The sequence below is a fragment of the Mastigoproctus giganteus genome, chromosome 8 (assembly GCF_048544385.1).
Source record: "Mastigoproctus giganteus isolate SK-2022 chromosome 8, ASM4854438v1, whole genome shotgun sequence".
Classification (NCBI taxonomy): domain Eukaryota; kingdom Metazoa; phylum Arthropoda; class Arachnida; order Uropygi; family Thelyphonidae; genus Mastigoproctus; species Mastigoproctus giganteus.
In genome coordinates, this window is record NC_143582.1 from 60,167,940 (window position 1) to 60,195,016 (window position 27,077).

The window sequence follows — 27,077 nt, forward strand, 5'->3', positions numbered from 1 at the left end:
TCAGCAGATTTTATGGCCGTGAAGGGCAATAAAGATTCTCTCTCTCTCTCTCTCTCTCTCTCTCACTCTCTCTCTCTCTCTCTCTCACTCTCTCTCTCTCTCTCTCTCTCTATCTATCTCTCTCTCTCTCTCTCTCTCTCTCTCTCACTCTCTAACAAACCAAGCAGATCAGTTGGAAATGGCAATTGAATTGTCCTAATATTAGAAGCATTGTATGTAAGGACACATCTGCTGGAAAGGGTGCAGGGAAGAGACAAGATTATTTAGAGGCACAAAAACAATATTCTTACCAAGAATGAATTGCAGTTCACCTTTAGTTCCAGAGGCTACAATTTAGGCATATTCATTGCACTTAATTGAAGTGCACAAGGTTTAAAAGGTTAAGTAAATTAAATGCTGATGGAATCTTTACTCTTTTTTAGATGACACACATAAGAGGGCATAAATTTAAATAGAAAAAGAATGGTTGCAGAATAGATGTGTGGAAATTTGCATTCAGCCAAAGAGTAATCAGTTGTAATAAACTTCTGAAAAGTGTTGGGAAGATGGGTAGTTTTAAATAAAATTAAGGAAGGTTTGGCCAAATTATTGGAAGGAATGGGCAAGTTTCTCCTAATTTTTTAGTGTGGTACTATATTAGGTTTGCTTCCTTGCAACATATCAACAGTCAGGCCAGGCATAGCCAAGTGGTCAATTGAACGACTACAGAAAAAAAAACATACATTTGAGTGGAATGTGGTTCAAACCTGCATAACTACTAAACACGGTTAATGATCGTAAACATAGTCAAAATGATTACTTGTGAACTCCTTTGACCTGGTATTCATGTCAGAGTGTAAACAGAATATTTTGTTAAAAATATAGATTTATTGACGAAACAACAGTGACTATGGAATTTTTTAAATTACACTTACTATAAAAATCACAATAAATGGATATACAGTTGGACCTCTCTTTAACGAACTTCCATATAGTGAATTTTTCTATTTACTAAATTTTTTTGATTTCCCCTTGGTCATTACACTGAAAATAGTTTCCGTATAATGAAAAAAATTTTCATATAACGAACTGGTTTTGAGAGATCTGGGTATGCATTGTTTGCACCTCTGGCCTTTAGGCAATAGAACTGATGCTGTAGAAAGCATGAATTAAGAGCTAAAAGGATTAAGAATTAATCCTTTTAGCTCTTTAGAATTAATTAGCTTTTAAGAGCTAAAGGGTTTAATTCTTAAGAGCATTCCACAATTTAGTGGTGCCCATAAAGCCTTAATTGTACTGAGAAGTCGTACTAGTCAACTGCCATTGGCAAAGATTAATGCATGTTCTCAACACTGACATTGGCTCTGGTTAACCTGTTTTCTATTTTAAGCACCATATTAGAGAATTAGGGGGGGGAAAGAGAGAGAGAGAGAGAGAGAGAGATTTGTCCTTTATATCAGAAATTCATCTGTTGTTTCGCAGAAGTGAATCATTCACACTTTCACAAAATTTCACCTGTCTCTGTATGGTAGGTATAAGTGGTCCCTAAATCAGTTTTGTTTTTGCTGCTGTGCAAGTAACCTTACAATGTTTAAGAGGAAATCCTTGAGTGTAGTGCTTAATAGTGTAGATCGGGGCTTTAAAAAAAAAAGAAATTGCTTTAAAATTTAGCATCCCTTCCAGTAGTGTGTCAACCATTCTGAAAAATTGTTTCGATTCTCAAACTGTTTGAGGAAATGGGATCCAGTCAGAAGCATGCAAAATTATAAATGTATGATGTAGATGAAGTCGTTTTTAAGTTGGTGAAGTTGATTCGAGACCAAAACATGCCAATATCAGGGCCATTAATAAAAGAAAAGGATATGGAGTATGCATCTTTTCTGGGACATAAAACATTCCAGGCCAGTTCTGGTTGGCTGGAAAAATTTAAAAAGTGCCATGGCTTACATGAAAAAGTTATTTCTGGCACAAAGTGGGGTTGTAATCGAAGAAGACTGTACCTATTGGAAAGAAACTGTTTTGAAAAAAATTATGGAGGACTACGAGCCCAAAGACACATTCAACGTTGATGAAACAGGTTTATTTTTCAAATGTGTGCTGAACAAGACACTGACTTTTAAAGGAGATACAGCAGACTCGATTAACCGGGATTGGATTAATCGGGACACTTCAAGACTCCAAATAAAAAAAAAAAAATCAATAAAAAAAATCAACCAGAAATCAAAAAGATTCAAGTAATAACAGAATAGGTATAAACAGATATTTTGCAAGTCGTAAATAAGTGACAAGTGGCATTATAAGTCGTCACTGGGAGATTAGTGTACCTATTATCTTGCAATTTCCACTATCTTCACACCCGCTGCTCAAAAAAAAAGAAAAAAAAAAAAAAGAGAGACCAAATGTTTAATTTGTTTTAGTGCATCACGTCGATTGTTGTGTTCCGTTGCAGTGCAAAAGGGCAAATTTTGTTTCATTATTTATGTCAGGGATGTTGGAATTTTTTTTTATAGTAAATTTTTTTTTTAGAAATCTCGAAAATGATGGGTAAACGCAAAAGAGTTGCATTTTCAGTTAAACAAAAACTTGAAATTATTCAAAAGTTTGAAAATGGTGCATCTGTTAAATCTCTAAGGAATCATTATAATAAGGATGTATCAAAATGGCCAAACATTAACAAGTATCATGTGAAATTCAGATTTGTCAATAATAATATAGTAGCAATATGTTATTAGTCATTCCCAAGTTACGTAAAACTCGACGAAGTAAGAAGTCCTGGAACGTATCTCTTATATGTTGGGGACTTTTGTATTTTTGGATTAACCGGGAAATCGATTATCCGGGATTTGTTTTTTACCATCTATCCCGGAAAATCGAGAGTCTACTGTAAATGTCCAGGTGGTAAAAATAGTAAGATGAGAATTAGTCTTGGTGCAAATATGGTTGGTAATGAAAAACTGAAGCTTTTGGTAAAAGGCAAAAGTAAACAACCTGATCTTTCAAAGGAGTAAAGTCGTTAGAGTTGGACTACAACAGAAAAGCTTGGATGACAAGTGAAATTTGTGAACAGTGGATTGATTTTAAGTTTCAATAGAAAGATGACGAAAGAAAACAGAAAAATTGTTGTTAACAACTGCTCTTCCCACCTTCACTCGGTAATTTCAAAACTTACAAGTGTGTAGCTTGTTTTCTTTTCTCCGAATACCTTGTCTAAACTGCAGCCAATGGACCAAGGCATTATCAGGAATTTGAAAATGCACTACGGAAGGTGCATACTGAAAAAAAATTATACTGAGAATAGAAACCAACCAACCTATAGATTCTGTTATAGATTTGTGGATGTGCATATCGGAGTTGGAAAAAGTGTAAGTCAAGGTGTGACAGAAACAAGGATTAAGATTTATTTTGCAAAAGCAAGTTTTGCCAAAATGCCAATTAATAGCGACGAGAGCTATGAACTTCTACAAGACATTGAGCAATCTTGGGAAGAACTCCAAGCGAGAGGTTTGATCAGTAGAGAAATTGTTCTTGATGAATTTTTAGGAGTTGATAATGATATCGCCGACTGGGCTAGCCAGGTGGATAAAGTGCCTGCCTGGCAACCCAAAGGTCGCGGGTTCGAATCCCGCCTCGGGCTTGGATCAGAGTACTGCAAAAAAACCTTGGGAGGTGCATTATGGCCACAGAAGCCGATGTGCCAACAACTACCAAAAAAAAAAAAAATAAATAAAAAAATAAATAATGATATCATAGTAGCTGATTATCCGAGTAACTCCAACATTTTGGAGAATGTTCTTTGAATACTCTCCAAAATGTTGGAGTTACTTGGATAATGGAGAGTATTCAAAGAACTAGTAACAATATGAACAGTGAGTTGGATGAAAATTAGGGCAACAAAGGCAATATTAACCTTTCAAACATGAAAAGTTGGCAACATTTGAAACTTTGAGTGCTTAAACAAATGCAAACATTTTTATGTAGGATGTACAGTAAAATCCAGTCACAACAAAAAAATAACCAAATATTTTACATAATTCTTAAAAGTGTACTAATATATTGTGTGCATCATGTAAATGTAAGTAGTCATTTCTTAATATGTATGTACAGTATTAATAAATTGTTTTCAAATGTTAGAAAATTTATTCATTCCCACTTATTTCTGATTTATTTTTCATCTTTTACTATATTTCTGAATGTTGAAGTATAGTATTTTTCATTGTTGAAAAGGTCATATTTCTTTGTAACGAAATTTCTGTTTAACGAATTTTTTCAACTGAACGATTGATTTCGTTATATAGAGGTCCAACTGTATTTACAATATAAATTAATACAAAAATTAAAACTAAAAACACAGCAACTTTCAGCAGTAAGATCCTGCCTTTTTCCATCTAAAGAACATTTTTTCCATTTTTAATTCTTTAGCATTAGCATTAGTAGAGGCATATGATGCAAGAAAGCAAGCTTATTCAGCATCAGCCAAAAAAAAAAAAAAAAAACACACACACACCACTTCCATGTCACCCCTCCGTTCGTTCGAAATACCTGTCCAGTTGAGCCTTAAATTTGTTTAGGCTATCAACTACTCAACAACAAGTGACGGAAGTCGGTTCCACCAACCAACCACCCGCTGGCCAAAGCAAATTTCCGCACATCTATCCAACATCCGTCCTTCCTCAATTTGAATTTATGCCCTCTGAGGTGATTATTTTGAGCAAGATGAAGAATCCCATTGGCATTGAGCATGCTAAAACCATTCAAAGCCTTATACACCTCTATCAGATCACCTCGCCGGTGCCTAGTCTCCAGACTCTGTAATTTGCAAAACTTAAGCCTTTCTTCGTAAGAGCAACCCTTTATTCCATTCACTAATCTTGTTGCCCTTCTCTGTACCCGTTCCAGCAGCTCTACATCCTTCTTGAAATGAGGCCTCATTTCCAGCAGCTCTACATCCTTGAGGCCTCCAGACCTGTATACAGTACTCAAGATGTGGCCTAACCATTGCCTTATACAAGGGAATAATCACCTCCTTATCCCTGCTAGAAAAATTCCTGTATATCATTGACAAGACACCATGAGCTACTCTTGCAGCTCGTCTGCACTGCTCAGAGAACTTCATATCTGCCTGCACAATTACCCCCAGGTCCTTTTCATTCTCCACCACTGTCAGTGTAGTACCGCAGAGTTGATATGTTGCTCTGGGGTTACTGTTTCCCATATGTAGTACTTTACATTTGTCAGTGTTAAACTTCATTTGCCACCTCTCAGCCCATCTGTTCAACCTTTCCAGATCCTGTTGCAGCAGCATAGCGTCAGTAGTGTCCTTAACAACCCTGCCAACCTTTGTATCATCTGCAAACTTGGACATTAAACTTGATAACCCATCATCAATATCATTCATAAACACCGAAAACAACAACGGGCCCAACACTGAACCTCGAGGAACTCCACTAATAACATTAGTCCACGTTGAGCAGTGTCCATTGATTACCACTCTCTGTCTTCTGCCATTCAACCATCCCCTTATCCATAGCAGCAATTTGCCTCCAATGCCACACTGCTCCAATTTGTGCAGCAGTCTTCCATGTGCAACAGTATCAAAAGCCTTTCTAAGATCCAAATATATAATATCAAAGTTATTCCCTGCATCCAGTTCTTTTGTGACTACATCATAGTATCCAATCAAATTGGTCAGGCAAGACCTGTCCTTAACAAAACCATGCTGCGTCTGAGCTATAACTGAATTCTTGTCTAGATGATCGTGCAGTGCTTCTTTAACCAGTGCCTCCATTAATTTACCTGGAACAGAAGTTAAACTAACAGGTCTATAATTACTTGTGTCAGCCTTTGATCCTCCTTTGTGAATTGGGGTTACATTTGCACATCTCCAGTCTATGGGTACCTCCCCTGAGTCCAAAGAAGCTCTCATAATTATGGCTAGGGGTTTGCTTACTTCCTTTGCTGCCTCCTTTAATATAACTGGATAGATCCCATCCACCCCAGGTGCTTTTTTTATGTTTATCCTCAACAATCTCTCCTCCACTTTCCTCTCAGTTATTACAAAATCATCCAGCTCACTGCCAATGTTTACTTTACCTACATCATTCTCCTTCCTGTATAACTCCTCATGCATGAATGTAGATGCAAAATACTCGTTTAGATTGTTAGCCACCTGAGCAGGATCCTCAACTGTTGAACCATCAATATCTGTTGAGGATCCTGCTCAGGTGGCTAACAATCTAATCTAACAAACTTCTTAAATTATAATAATTCTTAAATACATAATTGCTAAGTCTTTTGGATAATGTTTCAGTCCTTAGTTTCTAGTGTATTATATTCTTCTGGATTATAAGAGGTTTATGTTAAGAGTTTGGTCGTTTAATTTTTGTTTTTGCTTAATATCTTTTAAATTTAATTTCAGTAATTTTGTGAAATTATTTTCTTTAATATTTTGTAAATTCAATTTTTATCATTTATAAAGCTTGCATTTTTTTTTTTTTTTTTTTGTATTATGCAAGTTGAAAGACAAATTTTTGGTTTCTCAGTGTTTATGCCACACCAGACTGACTCACTGTTGCACTGGTAACCTGTGTACTGGTTTTACTGTTTTAGAGTCTATGTTCTTCTAAGCCAAAAGCATCGCTCTCCTATCATGTCTGTCTTTTCTGTACAAACATTATATTTGAATTTCTCATTCCCAATATCAGAATGATGACATTTTTTTTGTTTTACCTTTGTTGTCAGTATTTGGTAAATTAACGAATACTTCCAATTCATCAGATTTATTTATTGTGTTCCTGCCATTAGTGCATAATCAGATAAATGCATACCTGTTTGTGTTTTGGTAACTCTTCACAGCCTGTATAGCTGTTTCCCACATGTACCCTCCTCAGCTTTGTAACCCTCCACCTTGCTTTTCAGGCTAATGCATGTCAAAATAGAAGCAATGCTAGAACCAGTCCCATGTTTGCTTATGGCTAACATTAAATTAATTTGTGAATCTAACCTACCCAACAGTGCCTCAATATCATTATGAATATTCTTTCACCTCTTCTATTGAAGTGTATCTCATCTTTCTCTAAAAACAGTCCTGCCTTTTCATCAGCACTGGCCATGTGAGAAATTCTATCTCATGAACCCTGCAGTCTCTTTGCATCCAAATTTATTGTAAAGGCTCTCATCATAAACTCCTTGCAAAATTCTAGACACTTGCAAATTCAGCCTAACTTGTGACTTTTGTTTCTCATCATCTCATACTTGTTAAGTATAGCCTCAGAATTGCTATGTTTAATAGCATTAGTTCCAACATTTGCATTACCTTTGGTGTTCTTAAAAGGTAGTTGTTTTATAGTACACACCAACCTTTGCCCTTGCAGGCATACCCTGGTCTTATTGCATAAAATATTACTCGCTTTCCCGACAGTAGTCAATATTATCTCCTTTGAGATCAGTGCATCCTGCTCATAGTGATCCCACTGGGCAGCTAGATGTATGGTGGGATCACCACAGTAGGCTCTAATTTCAGTGTTTATCCATACAGCTGGTGTCACTTATTACTAATGTATCTTATTCCCAAACTTTGAGTTTTTTTCAGCATTTTTCAGAGGTCTAAAGTTTAAAAAGTTGTTCTGTTTACTTCTTATACCTGCAATAAATTTATGCTTAGGAATGATTCAACAATGGTGACTATCCTGCTGGTTATAACTCATATTGGTGTGTTAAAGTTTGAATTTTGATGTATACGTTCTGGGATGACTTTATAGAAAGCTGCGTAAATTATTATTATTAATAATAATAGGAATTTACACAGCTTTCTTTAAAGTCATCCCATAACGTATACATCTAAATGTAGAACAATCTTAATTTCTGTATATAACTAATACATATTGTTTACAAGGTTAATGTACATGCTTTCTGACCACACTGGATTAATTACTTGGTTGAGTAATTATTGCAAGGGCTACACTTCTTAGTGTGCCTGGGAAAGTGATACAGGCACACTTAGTGTGTCTGTATCACTTTCTCATTTAACACTATATTTGTGTTTAATAATGCCGATAAATGTATGAAGAGCATTTAAAATAATTTCATTTGTTTCATTGCATAGGGGTGCCTTCACTTTTATTGTAAGTATTACCAGTATGGGTTTAACCAAGCAGTATCTGAGATATGTCCCAGGAGCAACATTTGGTGTAATTGGAAGTCCGGGTGCAAATGTGCTGTTTGTAAATTTTCGTGATACAAAAGGAAGATACCTTGCCACATCAGCTTGTGAGAATGTTGTCATATGGGATTCTTATTTAGATGAGAAGGTAAGTTATATTTTTAATTTTTAGACCATATTATTTGCATAATATTCTTCTGCAGCAGCAGTTCCCAACCGGTGGTTCGTGAACCCCAGGGGTTCACGAATGTGTTCCAAGGGGTTCACACTAAAAATTCTGTAATGGTGTCTGCTTAGATTTACATAGGTATATTATTGTAAACTACAAAATATAACTAATAATAAACAATAAAGTAAAATAAAATTTAATAAAAAGTAAAGAATTGCGAAAGAAAGAAACCACATATCCCACAATTCCTTATAATTACTTTACTATCTTACAGTATTTCATGTTAAATAAATATCTAAAACTATTTCTTGACTAAATGTCCAAGAGTATGAAAAAGGTTGTTTATGTATGGGTTCTACACTTCCATCATTTCTGCTACCCAGATAGTATACATCCATCATTTGATTGTATCTCATATTGTGAATACCTTCACAACGAGTTGCCGAGATATTGCACTGCTTTGATTAAGTAATGCTTCACCAGTGGAGAAGATTGTTTGTTTGTTATTTGGTTTTTAGGAGCATCAGCAACTAAGGCCATATTGCTCCAGGGATATGGCGGTGGTCATTCCATGACCTTTCCGCATCGTCCGTATTTGGTGGTTACGGGCTCGAACCCGGTCTAATCAAGAAGCGTGTGCCACACACTGCTGCTGCTCCTGCCCACCTGGCTACGGAGGCACCATGGAGAAGACTAATGTTGCTTATTCTGGGCGGATACCACCACCCAGACGGGACCGTTTTGAAACTTGTTGGCTTACTGATCTTTGGGTGGGTAGGTACCCTGTTGCAATAGTGACAACCCAGTTATGAAGTATGATTCCACAATATGAGAGATGCTTGATGGTGTTCATGGTTTAATTTAAAACTGTTTCTTGACTAAATGTCTAAGAGTATGAAAAAGGTTGTTTATGCATGGGCAATACGAAATATAATCAAATGATGCATGCATACTACCTGGGTAGTAGAAATGATGAAAGTACATTACCCATGCATAAACAACTTTTTTCATACTCTTAGATATTTAGTCAAGAAATAGTTTTTAGATTAAACCATGCACACCACAAGTATCTCTCATATTGTGGAGTCATACTTTGTAACTGGGTTGTCACTATTGCAACATCAGGGTACCTGCCCACCCACCGAGAACAAGACAACAAGCTTTGAAACGGTGCCGTTTGGAGAGCTCTATAACCACGGAGTTTCCGAGAATAGGTAACAACAGTCTTCTCTACTGGGGAAGCATTGCCTATTCGAAGAGTTTTTGAGCGGTGTGAGTATGAGGAGTAACTGTCTGTTTCCTCTTTCAACGCCATTTCTTCTTCCTCTCCTACTACTACAATCCGTTTCCTCTTTCGACGCCATTTCTTCTTCTTCCTCTTCTACTACTATAATCACTTTCCTACACCTTTTTTTGCTTATCTTAGTGTAATAGGGACAGAATGAGGATAACAGAGAATATTATTATCCCATACCATTTTTCAAGCGGTGCTGTCTGAGTGGTGGTAACTGCCAAGAATAAGTCCACTGGTGAAGCGTTACTTATTCAAAGCAGTGCAATACCTCGACAACTCGCTGTGAAGGTATTCACAATATGAGATATCATCAAACGATGTATGCATGCTACGTGGGTAGTAGAAATGAAGGTTGTTTATACCCACGTATAAACAACCTTTTTTAAATAAATATGTTTTCCACACTAATTTTTTTTCATTCTCAAGGATCATTGTCATGTATAGGTACTTTTGTTTTTAGAACCTATAGTACTTACTATCATGCACATGTTAAACTTTGAAAAGATGAAAGAAAAACTTGTTGACATTAGACTTGAACTTCTGTATATTGCAATTTTCAGAAAATACGTATGAAGGAAGGTTATTCCAGAAAACAGTAGTTGAATGAATAAATGAGGAAGAAGAAAAGTTGGTTCTGTGGGATTGAACTTGGACAGTAAAAGGATGTTCACTGGTTGCAGCACATGTTTGGACTGCTTTGAAAGAGAGAGCGGGAATTATAGAAGCCAATTCAGAAGAACAGTGCCCATGGAAGTATCTGTAGAAAAGGCATACAACAGGAAAAGAATGTCTATGAGACAGAGAGTGCAGAGACTGTTACAGATGAGACATTAATTAACCTAACTGCTCTCTTCTGAATAGAATCAAGAAGCCTGAGAGAGGTTTTCGGAGCACTGCCCCAGATGTGGGAACAATATTCCATGGTAGGATGAATTTGCAATTTCTACATAGTTAACAACTGTTTGGTAGAAAAGTAACGCTGAGAGCGAAAGGAACACCCAGTTTTTTAGATGTATAGGAAGCAATATTTGTAAAGTGCTTTATGCCAAGAGAGATTAGAAGTCAGGTTAATCCCCAAGATCTTGCTTAAAAATCGGAGCATCATCGAAGATAAGCATAGGAGCAGAAGAATCCTTTTTGCAAGATATAAGACAGGACTGAGTTTTACAATGATTGAAATTAAGTTATCTTGGCCCCACTGGAGAATTACATGGAAATCAACATTTAAAGATTTGGCAGTGGATCTTGAGAAGTTGAAGCTGTTTGAGCAGGGTAAAAGTAAAAAGTAAAGTGCAGCCATTATCAACCCACTGCAGAATGGAAGCCTCCTCAACAATTCATGCTGAGGGAAATGGACCATAATCTGCCACGCTGGTCCAGTGCGGGTTGGCAGATCGACCGTATTCAGCAGTCAGGGGCTTGAACCCCGGTCTACTCAAAGAGCGTGTGCTACTGCACTCCCGCTCTTGCCCACTCGGCTACGGAGGCGCCTTGAGCAGGGTAAGGTTTCTCAAACTGGAAGGTGGAAAGAAATGTGCTATCATCAGCAAAACTATGGATAGCATTTTGGTCAATGGAAGGAGGTCATTAATATACAACATACAGAAAGAACTGAACCTTGGGGAACACCAGCATTAGTGGAGAAGTTAGAAGACAGAGAGCCATCTATCATCACCCGCTATGAGAGAGAAAACTGGATACCCAGTTTTCTCTGGAAAAGAACAGCTGGTAAACCATAGGATGGAAGCTTATTTAGAAGACCTTTATGCCAAACATGACCAAAAAGTAGGTAGTAGATGACTTTCATCAACCAGTGAAATACCACCACTTTGCTTATTGGAGGCTTGAAGTGGTGAAACCCATGTTTAGTCTCTAGAGCAAAGTTTCCGGCATCCCCCTCCCCCATACTTCTCCTTCAACCCATGCACAGTACTAAGTACTATAGGTTTTGATACCTTTCGTGTTTGGAGTTTTCATAAAAAAAAAAAAAAAAAAAAAAGAGTCTTTGAAATGTCAGGAGCAATGGCTTGAGTTTCACCAAACTTTTCCATTGAATTTGTCCATAGATGGACAACATGAGCCAGAGTATCACCAGTGGAACGACACTAACAGAATCTATACTGGCGATCGTTGATCAGATGAAAGATTACAGATAATTTAAGAGTTGGCAGTTAATTGATTTCTCCATACTTTGGAAAGAGTAGAAGTAATCGCAATGGGACGATAATTGGATGGAAGGGATTTGTGACCCTTTTTTGGAACTCGCTAGATATGAGCAAATTTCCAAGCAGAAATAAAAACACCTTTGGAATAAGAAAGTGAAACAAGATGACACAAAACAGGAATAAGTCAGGGGCACAAGTGTAGAAATACCATCAGAATTTGGAGCTTTCTTAGCATCAGATTCATCAAAATCCTTCTGACATCCTTTTAATGGAAACCACTGGAGGCATTGAATAGAGTGTACTAGGAACGGTTTGAGGTGATTTACCAGATTATCAAAACATGAGTTGGAAAAAAATAGGATGCTAGCAGGTCAGCATTATCTTTGGCTGATATGGCAACAGAACCATCTGGTTTTGACAGAGGTGGTCAAAAATTGTGGCCAATAGCTTTGGCAAGAGACCAGAATGCTTGGCTACCATTTGGACAAGAAGCAAGTTTTCTACCCTTAGCCTTTCTGAAATCTAGTGTGGACTGATTAATAACTGCTTTACAAAGTATAAATAATACTTAATAATAATTTTTATTATTATGCAATGTTGCTTATAAAAACGTAGTACTGGCAATAGTTTATAATAAAAATTCAGAAATATACGATTCCAGAGAATATAGGCTTAGTTGTTCGCTTTAAAAATATTGTGTTGAAAGGGGTTCGCAATAAATATTTCATTGAAAGGGGTTTGTGAGTCAAAAAAGTTGGGGAACCGCTGATCTACAGGATGATCATAATTAAATTTAATATGATATTTTAATGGTGTGTTTCCAGTGATGAGCTGGAGCCAGTTTGCAGCATTTCGTGAAAACCAGTTATTAAAAATTTTTACACAAATAAATGTTATAACATGATATCCAAACCAAATAATCTTATTCTTATAAAATTGTTTAAAAAATTATATGGTGTACAAAACAAACTTCAAATGCAAAGGAATGCAAATTTCTAGTAAAGAGCTGTTTTTATAACAGCTCTTTATTAGAAATAGGTCAAAAGTTATGTTACTATGTGCATACATGTCTTATTTGTTGCAGGCTGTGATATATTAGCATTAGTAGATGCACACGATGCAAGAAAGCAAGCTTTTGCAGAATCAGCCAAAAAAAAAAAAAAAAGCTCTGATTTCACCCTCCATTCATTCCAAATACATCCATCTCAGCCTTAAATTTATTTAGGCTGTCAACTTCCACAACAAAAGATGGAAGTCTTTTCCACCAATCAACTACCCGCTGGCTAAAGGCAAACTTCAGCACATCCATTCTACAACTGCCTTTCCTCAATTTGAATTTATGCCCTCTCAAGTGATTATTCTGAGCAAGAGGAAGAATCCCACCTCAGCATTGAGCATGCTCAAACCATTCAAGGCTTTATACACCTTGATCATATCACCTCGCAGGTACTTTTCTTCATAAGTGCACCCCTATGTTCCTCTCACCAATCTTGTTGCTCTTCTCTGTACTCGTTCTAGCAACTCTACATCCTTCTTAAAATGAGGCTGCCAGACCTGTACTCAAGGTGTGGCCTGACCATTGCCTTATACAGGGATAATCACCTTATCCCTGCTAAAAAAATTCCTGTATATCATTGACAAGACACCATGAGCTACTCTTGCAGACTGTCTACATTGCTCAGAAAACTTCATATCTGCCTGCACAATTACCCCCAGGTCCTTTTCATTCTCTACCACTGTCAGTGTAGTACCACACAGTTGATACGTTAATCTGGGGTTACTGCTTCCCATATGTAGTACTTTCCATTTGTCAATGTTAAACTTCATTTGCCACCTCTCAGCCCATTGGCTCAACCTTTCTAAATCCTGTTGGAGCACCATACTGTCATTAACAACTCTGCCAACCTTCATATCGTCTGTAAACTTGGACATTAAGCCTGTTATACCATCATCATTATCATTTATAAATACAGAAAATAACAATGAACCCAACACTGAACCCCGAGGGACTCCACTAATAACATTAGTCCACGAAGAGCAGTGTTCATTGATTACCACTCTGTTTTCTCCGGGGGCGCCTCCGTAGCCAGGTAGGAAGGAGCAGCAGTGTGTAGCACACGCTTCATGATTAGACTGGGGTTCGAGCCCGTCACCACCAAATACAGAGGATGCGGAAAGGTCAGGTAATGACCACCGTATATCCCGGAGCAATATGGCCTTAGTTGCTAATGCTCCTAAAAAAAAAAAAAAAAACCCAAAAAACCAAACCAATCTGTTTTCTCCCACTCAACCATCCCTTTATCCATAGCAGAAATTTGCCATCAATGCCACACTGCTCCAATTTGTGCAGCAGTCTTCCGTGTGCAACAGTATCAAAGATACTGTTGCACACGGAAGACTGCTTATTCCCTGCGTCCAGTTGCTTTGTGACCACATCATATTATCCAATCAAATTGGTCCGACAAGACTTCCCCTTAACAAGCCTATGCTGTGTCCGAGCTATAACTGAAGTCTTGTCTAGATGATCCTGAAGTGCTTCTTTAAAAAGTGCCTTCATTAGTTTCCCTGGAACAGAAGTTAAACTAACAGGACTATAATTACTCGCCCTTTGATCCTCCTTTGTGAATTGGGGTCACATTTGCACATCTCCAGTCCATGGTTACCTCCCTGAGTCCAAGGAAGCTCTTATAATTATGGCTAAGGGCTTGTTTACTTCCTTGGCTGCCTCCTTTAATACAAAGGGTACTAGGAAAGTTTTGCAATACAGCTTTGTTTATTTAATTTTTTCAAAGTAATTTCCTCTACATTCAATACACCTCTCCATCCTCCGAAACCAATCTTTAAACCAGTTCTGCCAAGTTTCGCTAGGGAGTAAAGCACACTCGTCCCAAGCCCGTAGAAGGTCCTCATCACTGGAAAACCGCCTCCCTTTTAGCTTCATTTTCACATGCGGGAACAGTGCAAAGTCGCAGGGAGCAAGGTCTGGACTGTAGGGAGGGTGCTCGAGAAGTTTCAGTCCTGTCGTGGTCAAATATTCGGTGCAGGCTTTGGCGCGGTGAGCTGGAGCATTTTCGTGATGGAGGTACCAGGTGTCCATTCTTGACTTTGGCCGCAGGTTCTTCATAGATCCAATGACTTTAGGCAGGCATTGTTCAGCATACCACTTAGCTGTGACTGTCTTCTGCGTGTCCAAAACGACACATTCCACAATTCCACTCGATTTGAAAAATACAGCTATCATTTTCTTCTTTACAGATCGGGATTTTCTGACAATTACGGGTGTGTCGTCATCATCAAAGACCCAAACTTTGTTTTGAGCCTTGGTCGGCAGATCGTAATAGTACAGCCAAGTCTCGTCACCTGTCACGATGTTGTTCACATACCGAGATTGTCCCTTATCAAACTTTTTTAACATCTCCCGGCACCAAGTCACACGTCGTGTCATCTGCTCTTCAGTCAGTTGATGCGGCACCCAGAGAGAACAAAGTTTCTTCACGTGCAAATGATCTTGCAGAATCGAACGAATTGCTGGTGCATTTAGGCCCAAAGTATCCTCTATCTGTTGGTAGGTCACTCGCCTGTTTTCGTCAAGCATTTTCCTCACAGCAGTAACGTTTTCCTCCGTAACTGAGGTTCGTGGCCTTCCCGGCCTCTCAGAATCCTCCAGAGTGAAATTTCCACTTTGGAATTCTCTATACCACCTGAATATCGTTGTACACTGTGGACAACCATCATCTAGTGCAAGAGTCATTTCTTCTAAGCATTGGTCTATGATTAAACCACGCACGAAATTATACCGCAAAACTGTCCTTATCTCATTTTGTGACCATGATGCCATCGCAAGCACTTTACACTCTCACTACTAATGAATAACTGAGCCCATCGACTTGGCGTGGCGGCTTCTATGCACGTATGAACATGTCTCAACATGCAGCAACAAGCAGCTTCCTGTGATTCATTGTCGCGTCATATTGCAAAACTTTCCTAGTACCCTTTGTATAACTGGATAGATCCCATCCAAGCCAGGTGCCTTTCTTATGTTTATCTTCAACAATTTCTCCTCCACTTTCCTCTCAGTTATTACAAAATGTTATAACATGTTTAGTTATAACATTTATAACAGTTAGACCAAAATACTCATTTAGTTTGTTAGCCACTTGAGCAGGATCATCAACAGTTGAACAATCGATATCCAGTGGACCAATCTGATTCATCCTCTTTCTTCTAGAGTTTACATAGGTAAAGAACTCTTTGCTGTTTTTCTTTGCATCCTCTGCCAAAGATTTCTCATAATCTGCCTTTGCTTGTCTAACCTCCTTTGTGACTTGGTTACAGGCCAGCTTATATCTATCGTAGGCTTCCATGTCACCCATTAATTTATATGTATCCCATGCATTTTTCTTCTCTGCCACATGTCTCATTAGTTAATCTGACATCCATTTAGGCCTAAACCTTGAACAATATTTCTTATTGGTATGTAACGCCTAGTAGCTTTCAAGTTTAATTCTTTGAATGCTTCCCATTTGAATTTGCTGTTGGTAACATCATCAGTTGGTCCCACTATATAGAATTTAAATACTGTCTCAGACCTCCGTAGTTGCCTTTACGAAAGCAAAAGCCCTTTCCTTTACCCCCTGATGGTAATTATAAGTAAATCGCACATCAGTACACTGCGATCACTGCCACCTAGTGGTTCTTTTATCTACAAATTTTTAATACATGAAGAATCACTACTCATAATCAGATCAAGAATATTACTCCCTGTAGTTGCCTCCCGAACATGCTGATGTAGAAAACAATCATTCAATAAATCCACAAAAGCCTTGCTAGTGTGTGAGTAACCAGCCCCAAATTCCAGTCAATATCTGTGAAATTAAAATCCCCCATTATAAGACTCTCTGATTTACTGGCCCACTCTATTTCCTTGTACAGTTTTTTTATTATACTCATCAGAGTCATTACGCCTATAATACACCCCTACTCTGAATTTTGAATTCCCAGTGCTTATGTCACACCAAACTGACTTGACACTGCACTGTCCAGCGATGTTGACTGGTTTTACCTCCTTGAATTTTGTATTTTTTAACTAATAGCATAACCCCTCCTCCCTTCCTATCCTGTCTATCCTTTCTGTACACATTTTACTCCCCAAATTCCATTTCTGCATTCCTTATATCTGTGTGACACCACGTCTCTGATATCCCAACAATATCAGCCTTTGATGTTTTGACCAACACCTCAAATTCATCAAATTTATTTACCAAACTCCTAGCATTGGTGTACACGCAAGTATACGTGCACTTGTACCTATTCCTAGCTACCCTAACACAACCCATGTGTTTACTTGTACTATAATGACTCCCAGCAGTCTCTGAAATCTCCTGCATCTTGTTTTCCAGTCTGCCGTTCATTCCAATAGAAACAGTGCAAGAATCACTTTCACCTCTGCCAGTGGCTACTGTTAATCTATTAGTCCGTGGATCCCCCCGCCAATCTAGCAGTTTTCCAACCCACCTAACACTGTGGCGCCTCCGTAGCCAGGTGGGAAGGAGCAGCAGTGCGTAGTACACGCTTCTTGATTAGACCGGGGGTTCGAGCCTGTCACCACCAAATACGGAGGACGCGGAAAGGTCAAGGAATGACCACCGCATTTTGCGGAGCAATATGGCCTTAGTTGCTAATGCTCCTAAAAGCCAAATAACAAACAAAAACAAACCTAACACTGTCTCTATAGCATCAGCAAATATTCTTGCATCCTTTCTATTTAAGTGTATTCCATTGCTGTAGAAGCAGTCTCTCCTGTTAACAAGCACAGACCAGGCTGAAAAAAATTCTACTCCTTGAGCCTTGCACAATCTCTCCAGTGCTGAATTGATCGACAAGGCTCTCATCATATACTCCCTGCTATCGTGTCTGGGCATAATTGCAGACACTTTCAAATTCAACCGTAATTCACTGCTTTTTTTCAACAGTGACCTGTACTTGTTTAGTAATTCTGCCGTCTCCTATTCTTAATATCATTAGTGCCAACATGTACAACAATATCACATTTTGTGCCCTTAAAAGATGATATCTGCTCTACAACATCATCAACCTCTGCCCCCTGGCAGTCATACCCTGGTCTTGTTCCACCTATCCTTTTTACACAATATGTTCCTCGTTTCCCTGACGATAATGTCACTGACAACTACTCGTTCCTTTAGGACCAGCGCATTCTGCCTTGGGAGTTGCCACTGTGTTGCGTGATGTTCAAGTGCAAGCTCTGGCATTGATGTGGGCAGCTGAGAGCTTGATGGGCCCCTCAGTTTAGATCCTTCGAGGGCATCCACCCTGTCCTTCAAGCTCTCATATAGGCCGATAACAATTCTGAGTTGTCGCCTGATTTCTTCACACTGCTTACATTGCCCACATTCAAGTTCGTCTTGATGCAAGGCAAACATCTACTTTATTATTTTATTAACAGGAGTCACCAATATTCTTTAAAATATTGTTTATTGCTTTGTATACTTTAATGTGATTATGTTACTTTTTATATTTAATAATCTAAATAGCTTACATGTATACTTTTTTTTTTCTATTGTAATAGACATGTAAAAATATTTTTTTATATTATTATTGTTAAGTGTGATTCCGAATGGCTCAATGCATTTGCTACTTCATTTGGAGAAAGGTGCAAAAAATACATCCTGTGTTATATTCTTTAAATCATAACTTTTTATAGCGTAACCAGTTGTTAAGATTTTGGCAGCTCATTTTAAGTATTTACATAAAGATAATTCTGTGTTGCACAGTTATCTTTATCTAAATACTTAAAATGAGGGCACTTCAGCAGCGAATAGTTCAGAATCTGTTTGTTACTAATATTATCTAATATATTTAGTATAAATAGATTCTAAGCTTTCATTTCAAGTATTTGCGACAACTTCTATCAACCTAAGGATTCGGTGGATTATATTTAGATTTGTGCTCTACGTGTTTCAAAAGGTGCAGCAGTTATGGGAAGAAATTTCTTAGTTCAAATCTTGCCACTATAGACAGTGGCAGGCTAAATGTATTTAAATGCATGCATTTTGCATATTGGTATGCTTAAAAGGTGGCTGCTCCTTTCATTTGGAAAATGTATTGCTCATGACAACTGTGTCTTTGGAGATGGGGACCATCACTGGTAGTGAAATTGTTCTATGAGAATGATAGTAGTGTATTGCAGGTATTGAAGGAGAACTGACGGAGGAAAGGAGTGAGATGAGGTCCTGATGTTAGAGGATCTTAGAAAGATGGTGGCTAATTTTGAGGACAGGAAGCCAAAGTGTATAAAGTAGAGGATGAAACTCGTTACTCCAATGTGGATGAGGAGATATTTACCATACTGAATGAAATGGCAAGTGCCTATGGCATTGGGTGTTTGGACTATAGTATGATGTTAGGTTTTGACAAATACAGCTGTGCATAAAGTGCTAATAAATTCAATTCATCATTACTTCTGCAGGCTCTGTCATTTGTACAAGCTTCTTATTTGGGATTTAGAAATTTGACTGTTTGGCACACAATTTTTAGCATAAATGAAAGTGAAGTTTACTTTGTTTTGGAATATCCTCTTGTTGGGTTCTGTAGTGTTTATATACTAAGATGATGTGATGTGCTCCTGTTAGGTGTCCTGTTTAACTTATCACCTTTATTTCTGAACAACTTACCACAACATAAAAGCAGTCTGTTGTCTTCAATTTTAAAGGCAATTATTTAAAATATAAAACTAGAAGAGATCAATATCCATTTGCATAGAACAGTTTCAAACATAAACAGGTTCTTAAAAAATAACTGCACCCTAAAATTATGATCTAAAAATTAATTTATCATGGCAACTGTTCTGTAGTGACTGGAAAGGGATTCCCATACATCACATTAGCATTTTTTAATAGTTTTTAATAATAGCATAGTTTAATAATTAACACAGTTTTTATTAAAAGTTTGTAGTAATTAGCATAGCTCTTAAGAAATGGAACTTACTTCTTCACTGCTTGATTAAATGGCAGTTGGCTATTCATGAAAAGGATAAGAAATGGATATTAAAGCATGTGTGTTTCTTATCCACTTTTCATGTTTTAACTAAGCAGTGAGGATGTAAATTTTTTTTTTTAAAAACTTACATTAATCATATAATTTGCAATCCATTAGTATGAAGAAGTCAGGCATTGGTCAGTCATATGTTGTAAGCGGAATTGAAGAAACCCAAAACTTTTCCAGAAATAAAATAAAGTTTGGGACCTCTCAGATCTGATGCCACTTCTGGCAGGTTAATATAATTGTTAAAGCAAATAATCATCTAGTATGTGTGTGCGAGTGTGTGTAAACATCCCCCTACCTGCTGAAATTATGATTTCCCTGTTTAAATAAAGCTAGATGATACTCATTCTTAAATAAAGATTTCACATTTTTCATTGAATATATTCTTTTTTTTTTTTTTTTTTTTTTTTTTGATTCTTGTTTTTTTGTGTATAGGTCCTTGTGTTGAATGGGGAAAAGTACAGTGTTAGCATCATTGCTTGCCATCCAAATTTCAGTGAAATAGCAGTTGGCTATTCAGATGGTGTAATTCGTTTATTTAATATTCAGACAGGTGAATGCACTGTTACTTTTAAAGGTCATAAAGCTGCAGTGACATGCCTTGCTTATGACCATTCAGGAATGAAGCTGGTATCAGGTGGAAAGGTAAGCATTTGTTAACATATTTATATAAAGGCATGTTAACTTTTTTAACCTTTTCTCAGCTAAAAAGTGAATTAACACATTCTTTTCTCAACTTGAATTAAACAAAACCATTATGGTAATTCCACTACTATTTGTTCAATTCAACATCTCATGTATGTATTTATTATATATATATATATATATATTAATGGTAATATTCTTACATATAGGTTAGTGCAAAAGCATCATTTTAACGTAGCCATCTACTAAATAGTTAAATTAATTAATTAAATTGGCATCGTTTTGGTTATATCTCATATTGTTGAATGCCTTCACAACGAGTTGCCATATTGTACTACCTCGAATAAGTAACACTTCACCAGTGGAAAAGACTACTGTTATTTATTCTCAGGGAGCAGATACCACCATCCAGACGGCACCGTCTGAGTGGTGGTATCCGCTCCCTGAGAATACAGCCACTCCCCGACTTACATAAGGGTTGCATTCTGTGGAACTCTATGTAAGTTGGAATTTCCCCTAGATGCTTATGCAGCACTCGCAACTGTGCTTGCTGAATTGATTGAAGCAAAAAAAAAAAAAAAAAAAAGTTCAACAAACATGTAAATAGAATTATTTATTGTATTTATTAAATTTTTTATCTCATGCGCAGGAAAAATGACAAAAGTGTACAAAATTACAAAAGCGTGCAATTACAAAAATTTCAAAATTATTTAAATTACATTAAAAGAGAGAAGACAGGCATAATGTCAGCAAGTTTTACCTCCAGCATTGTTGCCAGAATCAACGTCTTCAGCTGATAAGTACGTCACTGCGGAGGTTCGGTGCCTCCGTAGCCAGGTGGGCAGGAGCAGCAGTGCGTAGCACACACTTCTTGATTAGACCGGAGTTCGAGCACGTGCCCACCAAATACTTAGGATGCGGAAAGATCAGGGAATGACCACCGCATATCCCCGGAGCAATATGGCTTTAGTTGCTAATGCTCCTAAAAACCAAATAACAAACAAACAAACAAGCTGCAGTGGTTAGGGACTGTGGAGATTTGGAAGGGGTCGACCCCTCAACCTTATGAAAGAACATATTAATGGATGACAATATTAACTCTCTCCTTGTCTTTGGCATCAACCTCCAACTGAAGTAGCTCTGCATCTTTACAATCTTATCTGTAACCTCTTCATATGATTTGTCTTTTTCAAATCCTTTGAAGCCTTTTATGTGCTGTGGGCATATTTTCTTTCATACGCCATTTAAACAATTTTTAGTAATTTCCCCAGGCCTTATTAATGTTTAAGATGGTGTGCTGAATATTGTAAGCTTTCCAAAAGTCTCTTAACATCAAATTTTTCTCACCATCTACTGCAGACAATGCTTGAGCAAATGTGTGTGTAAATAGTAATCTTTGAAATTTGAAATAACACTGATTCATAGGTTGGATGAGTGAAGTCGTTTTTGGCGGTAAAAATTTAACTAACGGCCGACCGGGCTAGCCGGGTGGGTAAAGTGCCTGCCTGGCAACCCAAAGGTCGCGGGTTCGAATTCCGCCTTGGGCTTGGATCAAAGTACTGCAAAAACCTTGGGAGGTGCATTTTGGCCACAGAAGCCGATGTGCCAACAACTACAAAAAAAAAAAAAAAAAAAAAAAAAAGAAATTTAACTCTCGCGTTCGAATTGAAATCATCTAGATGCGTAGCATATTCAGGAGCATTATCTAATAGAAGTAAATTCTTGAAAGGAATGCCGTTTCTTTACAATATTTTTCAACCTTGGGAATGAAGCAGCTTTTAAACCAATCCTCAAAGAGAGGTATTGTTATCCATGCTCTCTGGTTCGATCGGAAATGCACGGGTATGGTGGCTTTATTGATGCCCTTAAGTGCATGAGGATTTCCAGAATGGTATACACACAGTGGTTTTAATCTGTAATCTCCCACTGCATTAGCCCAAGCAAGAACATTACTTTTGAAGCTTTAAAACCTGGCATCATCTTTTTCTCTTTGGCAGTGTATGTGCAATCTGGCATTTTTTTCCAATACAGAGCAGTCTCGTCAACGTTAAAAATTTGCTGCATCGAATAGCCACCTTCGTCAATAATTTTTTCCAACACATCACAAAATTTCTCTGCAGCTGGAGAATCTTTATTAGTGACTTCACCGCATTCTTTAACGTTATGGAAACCAGCATGATGCTTGAACCTATTAAACCACCCATTGCTTGCCACGAACTTGGCTTGGGGTTCGCCGTACTTATCCTTTAATATCTTTATAAATACTTCTTGCTTTTGCTTGAATGGCTATTAGACTCAGGGGCACTCGCTTCTGAATCTGATTTTCCATCCATATTATTAATAGCTTTTCCATCTTCAATATAGCACTTGAACGCTGTTTTGTGATCACTGTTGATCTCAAATGCGTTAATCCTTTAACGTGTTCTTTTATACACGCACTTCCCTTAAAATAGTATTAACTGTTGAAACAGCGAGACCTAATTCTCTTGCAATAGATGATAAACTTTGTCCTGCTTCGTACTTAATCATTTTCATTTTCATTTCGAAATCAATTTTGTTTTGTTTCCTAGCATTGCCAGCACTTGCACTTTCCGTTGGTCCCTTTCACTTCACCATTGTAATAAGTAAATAGGAATGAAGAGAGGATTCTGAAAATTTATTGAAGATTTCAGTGAAGGGGGAACACAATTTCACCATAATAGCAAAAAAACCCCCACAATTGCAGTTATCGGTATTATTATGACAAATGCAATAAAATCGATTTTACTGCCCATTTATAATTAGATGCACTAACAGAAAAATTCAATAAAGTGAAAAATGCAAATTGTTTTTTATTGTTTTATGGTCGTGACCTCCAGAAACATGCTTTAGAAAAATATCACAAATGCATTCAAAATTGATTCTTATAATGGGAACATATAATAACGATAAAAGGGTAGTGAAGTTTACATTATAAAGGTGACCTTTTGGAGAGATAAATAGCTTAGTTATATAGCAAAAATTTCAACTTCCGAGGTCTTGTAATGAATTACCAAAAAAAAAAAAAAAATTGTGTTATTGGGTTCACATTACGATACAGTAAACCCCCCGCTATTCGCGGGGGTTACATTCCTGAGAAAAGCCACGAATACAGAAAATGCGAATACGGAGTTATGGCTCCCATAGTAATAAAGGGATTCCGTTCCAAAGTATGAAATATATAAGAAAAACTAGTCTGAAATTTTGTCTATGTATGTATTATGTGTACTTTATTATTATTATTATTAGCCATATGGTGCAAGGAAGCCTGAGGCTTATGCTGCACCAGCCAAAAAAAATTTCCAAGTTACCATGAGAGAGAGAGAGAGAAAGAGAGAGGAATCACCAAGAAAGAGAAGAGTGATGATATCCAGCTCAGGACCCTGGGTTTGCCAAGCCCATACATAGTGAAATGCAAGCATATGGCATCGAAATGAAAATGAGAAACAATTTAATATTAAATGTAATATTTATTAGAAATTTCAAACAAATCTTTCAAACCAGTGCCTTTGCTAGCTAAAAAACTTATCCCGCCAATGCTATCCCAGTTTCGCTAAAGTGTTGATAAAGGAGTTTTGCTTTTTTACGAATGATGAGTAAACTTAACGGAATTTTATTTTGAGTTTGGTCTTCTATCCACAGATTTAAAGCTTTTTCCATTTTTTCTAATTTAACATCACGAGTTACAGAGCAAATTTTTGAAGCAATTAGCGCATTTTCACAGACACTACGGTGGATTTTTTCTTCCGATTTCTTGATTGATTGTACCGTTGACTTATTGATTTTATAATGTTTTGCCACTGACGAAACACTTGCACCATTAGAAATTTTATCCAATAACTCAATTTTATTCACTAATGTCATCACCTTCTTTGATCTTTTCACATTTCCTTTGTTATTCGTAGCCATATTTTTGTACGGGTTAGAAAGAACTTGTCCACAATAAAGTCACTTTCTTCCGTTAACACACTCGAAAAAGTCTGTTTTACACTGCAAAACGGTAGATTTATCATTTTTATAAGATACCAATTTATAAATTGATAAATTTATTCAATTTATAAGCATATAAATTAAAAGCAAACGACGAAACCTCCCATGACAAGCGCATAACACATACTGAACAAGGATTAGCGAGAAAAATCTATGCTCGCGATTTTGTCACCCCTCTCCTCCCACCCCACCGAGCACTGTTTTGACTGGGAAAGATAATTTTAGTCACGCCCATGTTTTTTTATGGCGGAAAATGTTCACGGCGCTTTAAAATTCACATTTTTTTAGGTTTAATTTTATATTAAATCAGCAACCGCGAATACAGATACCATGAATAGCGGGGGTTTACTGTATTTTCATAATACCTCTATTTATCCCTACGGGATGCAAAACGTGTTTCGACATTTTTTTCAGTTTACGCTGGCTGGCCGGCAGAAACTTATATAAAGTCGAATTTACGTAAGTCGGGGAGTGCGTATATATTAGAAAAGAAGCAACAATGATTTTTATGATTCTCTTTGTTTTGATTTTTTTGCAATTTTAAGAATAACCTGATTTGATTTTTGAAATAATTTCAATCTAATATTAGGCAAGCAAGTCAAAATAATAACAGATTAATGTATGTATGTATAGGCGCCTTCGTAGCCAGGTGGGAAGAAGCAGCAGTGCGTAACGCACGCTTCTTGATTAGACCGGGGTTCGATCCCGTCACCACCAAATACGGGGATGCGGAAAGATCAGGGAATAATCACCGCATATTCCCGGAGCAATATGGCCTTAGTTGCTAATGCTCCTAAAAACCAAATAACAAACAAACAAACAGATTAATGTATAAAAGCATAAACATTTTAATTTTCAAATTATTTTTTTTTTTTATAATTTTTTATAATTTTTTTATAATTTTTTTATAATTATTTATAATTTTTTTATTTAATGTAAGTATTTGTTTTTCATGCTTTTCAGCAGTCAGGAAAAAGAAATAGGGGGGAAAACAGGGGGAAAAGCCATTGTGGCGGAGAACTTGTTAGTAATGAGCTGTTCAGAATTAAATAATTGAGACTGTATAGCTAAAAGGATCCTACATCATTGTTTGTTTGGTTTTTGGGAGCATTAGCAACTAAGGCCATATTGCTCCAGGGATATGCGGTGGTCATTCCCTGACCTTTCTGCATCCTCCGTATTTGGTGGTCACGGGCTGGAACCCAGGTCTAATCAAGAAGCGTGTGCTACGCACTGCTGCTCCTGCCCACCTGGCTACAGAGGTGACCCTACATCATTATTTATTCCCCCCATTTTGTTGCTGTAGTTACATACTGTTTTTCTTTCTATTTGCCCCATTTACTTGATTTCCCTTACAACTGACATGTTATATTCAAATTATGTGTGTGTTAAATATATATATATATTTTTATTTTTTATTTAAAAAAAAATTATTTTTAAACTTTATTTTATTTTGTTCTGCTTCCCAAGATTTAATGATCTTGTTCTGATGTTGATAGTTGCTAACATATAATGTACTTCATAGATCATAAATAATTTTTTCTCTTAACTTAATTAGATTTGTGCTTTGATTAAAAAAATTGCCACATCTTTAGACTTTATTTCAGAGCAAAAATAAAATCTAAAGTTATAGAAATACTTTAATTCTGTTGTATAGAAAAATGAACTTGCTGATTAACATATACAGATATTGGAAAGTTCTTATTCTTTATTTTTCTAACAAAAATTAGCATACTTACAACATTTTTATAATTGTTCCCTTAAAAGTAGTTTCACTTTGATAATATGCAAGTGTTCCAATGTTGCTGCTACTTCTGTAATGTCTCTTTAAGTCTTCAGCCATGAGCTAGTTGAATTCTGCTGTCACATTCTGTTGAATGGTTGGCATATCATCAAATCATTGTTGTCCTTTCAGCTTCAGTTTTGGGGAAGGGAAATAAAAATAACATCACTAGTCAGGTGAATATGGTGGGTAGGTACTATAGAATCAAATCAGAACTTCTTTTTAGGCCTGATTTACTGTCTGACCAGTTCTGAAGAAATTCACAGTGAATGATATCTTGAACATAAAAAAATAAAACCTGCTTTTCATATTTAATCAAACCTGTCTTGCTATTATTCAATGGGGTGACGTTGAAGATTTCCACTGAGATGAATTAAGTGATATGTAAATAGATATAAAGGATATTATTGCTTCAACGAAAAAATGTAATGAGTAAGAGTTTTTTTTATAATATTTACGCTTTTTATGATATTTTGAACAACTTTTTTAAAAATTTAGGTTTCTTGTATCATTCCATTATGCACATTTATTTCACTTCCCTTCTTATGCAGCATGGCGACTAGTGAGTATTTGGTGTTTGTTTTGAGATTAATTGTGTTTACCAGATTTTCACTCAGTCTATAGGCCGACCGGGCTAGCCAGGTGAGTAAAGTGCCTGCCTGGCAACCTAAAGGTCACGGGTTCGAATCCTGCCTCAGGCTTGGATCAAAGTACTGCAAAAACTTTGGGAGGTGCATTATGGCCACAGAAGCTGATGCGCCAACAACTACCAAAACAAACAGAAAAAAAAAAACTCAGTCTATATTGTGAAGTGA

The 27,077-nt window shown here is 37.0% G+C and overlaps 1 protein-coding gene across 1 annotated transcript in view; it reads left to right on the plus strand.

Moving 5' to 3' along the window:
- Window positions 1-27,077, plus strand: part of LOC150081562 (WD repeat-containing protein 3) — a 279,852-nt gene that overhangs the window by 7,767 nt on the left and 245,008 nt on the right. The window contains 2 exon segments of the mRNA XM_090380245.1: window positions 8,081-8,285; window positions 20,262-20,471. Coding sequence (XP_090236371.1) covers window positions 8,115-8,285; window positions 20,262-20,471 — 381 coding nt within the window. The 5' untranslated portion in view covers window positions 8,081-8,114.